The sequence below is a fragment of the Octopus bimaculoides genome, chromosome 11, assembly GCF_001194135.2.
Source record: "Octopus bimaculoides isolate UCB-OBI-ISO-001 chromosome 11, ASM119413v2, whole genome shotgun sequence".
Taxonomy (NCBI): Eukaryota; Metazoa; Mollusca; class Cephalopoda; order Octopoda; family Octopodidae; genus Octopus; species Octopus bimaculoides.
The window spans coordinates 17,967,491-17,969,917 of NC_068991.1; the positions used below are offsets into that span (position 1 = coordinate 17,967,491).

At 41.5% G+C, this 2,427-nt stretch overlaps 1 protein-coding gene across 1 annotated transcript in view; it reads left to right on the forward strand.

Moving 5' to 3' along the window:
* Positions 1–2,427, forward strand: part of LOC106867460 (zinc finger FYVE domain-containing protein 26) — a 93,341-nt gene that overhangs the window by 65,501 nt on the left and 25,413 nt on the right. The window contains exon 32 of the mRNA XM_052971651.1: positions 30–190. Within this exon, the coding sequence (XP_052827611.1) occupies positions 30–190 (161 nt within the window). The remainder of the gene's footprint in view (positions 1–29; positions 191–2,427) is intronic.

Sequence of the window (2,427 nt, forward strand, 5' to 3'; positions counted from 1 at the left end):
TTTTTTTTTTTTCTCATTCTCTTTTACAGGCACCGAGTGCATCCTTGTGCATTTCCATACTCAACGTGCACAGTGATCCTCGAAAATGCGGAGAGCTGATTCTGAAGCTTTGTGACGACCTTTCCAAACTGCTGAAACCCATCTCACCTGGAATGGCAAATAGTGAAATAGACTACAGCCTAGTCATTAGGTAAAGTAATGGTTGTTTAATTTCATCATCATCATCATCATTTAGCATCCGTTGTCCATGCTAGCAAGGGTTGAACGGTTTGACCAGGGCTGGCAAGCTGGAAGGCTGTACCAGACCCCAGTTTGGTTTGGCATGGTTTCTACAGCTGGATGTTCTTCCTAACGCCAACCACTCCGAAAGTGTAATGGGTGCTTTTACATGCCACCGGAACAGGTGCCATTTCCATGACACCAGTGTCTGCTACGACTGCAATTTTACTTGGCTTGATGGCTCTTCTTCTCAAGCACAATACAATGCCAAAGGTCTTAGTCATTTACTCCATGAGGCTCAACACTTGAAAGGAGCTTTTCACTTGTTACCAACATTGGCCACTTTGCCTCTATGAGGCCCAACACTTGAAACGTGCTTTTTACATGCCACCATGTGACTAGACCATAATCCACACCACCAGATATTTTAAGCATCTCAGCGGTGATTCTTGATGGGCCAGGGGCTTTATTGTCTTCATATCCTTAATTGCTTTATCTACCAAGGTACTGTCAATTCGGATAGCTGGTTCCTCAACTGGATCAACATTTGGCAGACTCTCTTCCTCTCATTCATTCTCCACATTCAGCAGTCTTTCATAATGGCATTTCCAAACCTCTTTCTTTGCAGAATCATTAAATGCAAGTGTGCCATCATCCATGCGGACACATTTCTCTCCTATGACATCACAATTTTCTCTCACACAGTCTTGCAATCTGAAACACTTCAAGTCTTTGGTCCTCACGTTGCTGAACATAGGCAAAGTTCTTCTTGTTTCTCCCTTGGCTAGATATACCTGTCTCCTAGCTTCCCTACTGGCTATCTGATACAATTCCCTGCTACTCCCACTCTTCCAGACCTGTTTCTTTGCTCTAATGGCCCCGTCTACAACATCATTCCACCACCACATCACCCTAGGTCTGGAAGGGACTTTGCACCAGCCACAGATTTGGTCTGTGGCACTCAGAAAGCTGTCCCGCAGGAATTCCAAGTTGCCCTCTATGTCACAAGTCTGTAGCGCCTCCTCCTTCTCATCAAATTTCTCAAGTAGGATGTCCCTGAATCTCTGACCATATGAAGGGTCCTTAAGCTTCCAAATCCTTCTTTTCCAGATTGGTCTGCTTCTTGGCATCCTTCTGGCCTGGAGTCTAAAGTCACTAATCTATGCTGGGGGGGGGGAACATTCTTCACCAGGGAAAGTCTTTGTATTTAAGAGCAACCATGCATCCCGTTGTCTGGCAAGAATGTAATGGATCTGGCTAGCACAGTCACCTGATTGGTATATTATCAGGTAACTGACTGACTTCTTGAAGTTAGTGTTGCAAATCAATAGGTTATTTGCTTCACAGAACTCCAGTAGTGTTGTTCCCTCTTTGTTTTGGGAACCAATTCCATGACCCCCTTGTACTTAACTTAGATTTGATCTGAGAATTTGGTTGAATAAAAATTGCTTGGGGTATTGGGTAAATGTTGCAGAAATGGATCTTAAAAGGTCGAGTAGAAACAAACTTATGTTCTTTCACAATGTAAATTAAACATGATTATTAGACCTACCAAAAATAGTGAAGAAAGTATTCAGCTGGCACCGGAGACAGTTTAATCCAGGGGTTTTCAAACTGCGGTCCGCGGACCACAGGGGGTCCGCAAGGACAAGACAGGGGGTCCGTGGACAGCAAATACTTTTTATGGGCAATTTGATTTTATATATGTTTTTTAATCGAAATCTTTTAATTGACAATAAACCTATTTGTTAAATACTGTTAAATAAATAAATGTAAAAATATATGTTATTTTAAGCAAATATTTATGTATAAATTTCATAAGCATTTATAAAGGGGGTCCCTAAGGTAAAGCCTGAAATATAAAGGGGTCTGCAAGTCAAAAAGTTTGAAAACCCCTGGTTTAATCAACTGTTTGCTCTCACCAAATATGTGGCCTTATACTTATGTCAGAAACCATCATCCTCATCCTCCTTTCAGGGTTGATAAAATAAGAACCAAATAAGTGCTAAGTTTGATGTAATCAACTAGCCACCCCCCTTAAAATTGCTGGCCTTGTGCCAAAATTTGAAACAATAATAGTAATAATTATTATTGTTATTTTTTACCCTTTTACTTGTTTCAGTCATTTGACTGTGGCCATGCTGGAGCACCACTTTTAGTCGAGCAAATCGACCCCAGGACTTATTCTTTGTAAGCCTGGTACTTATT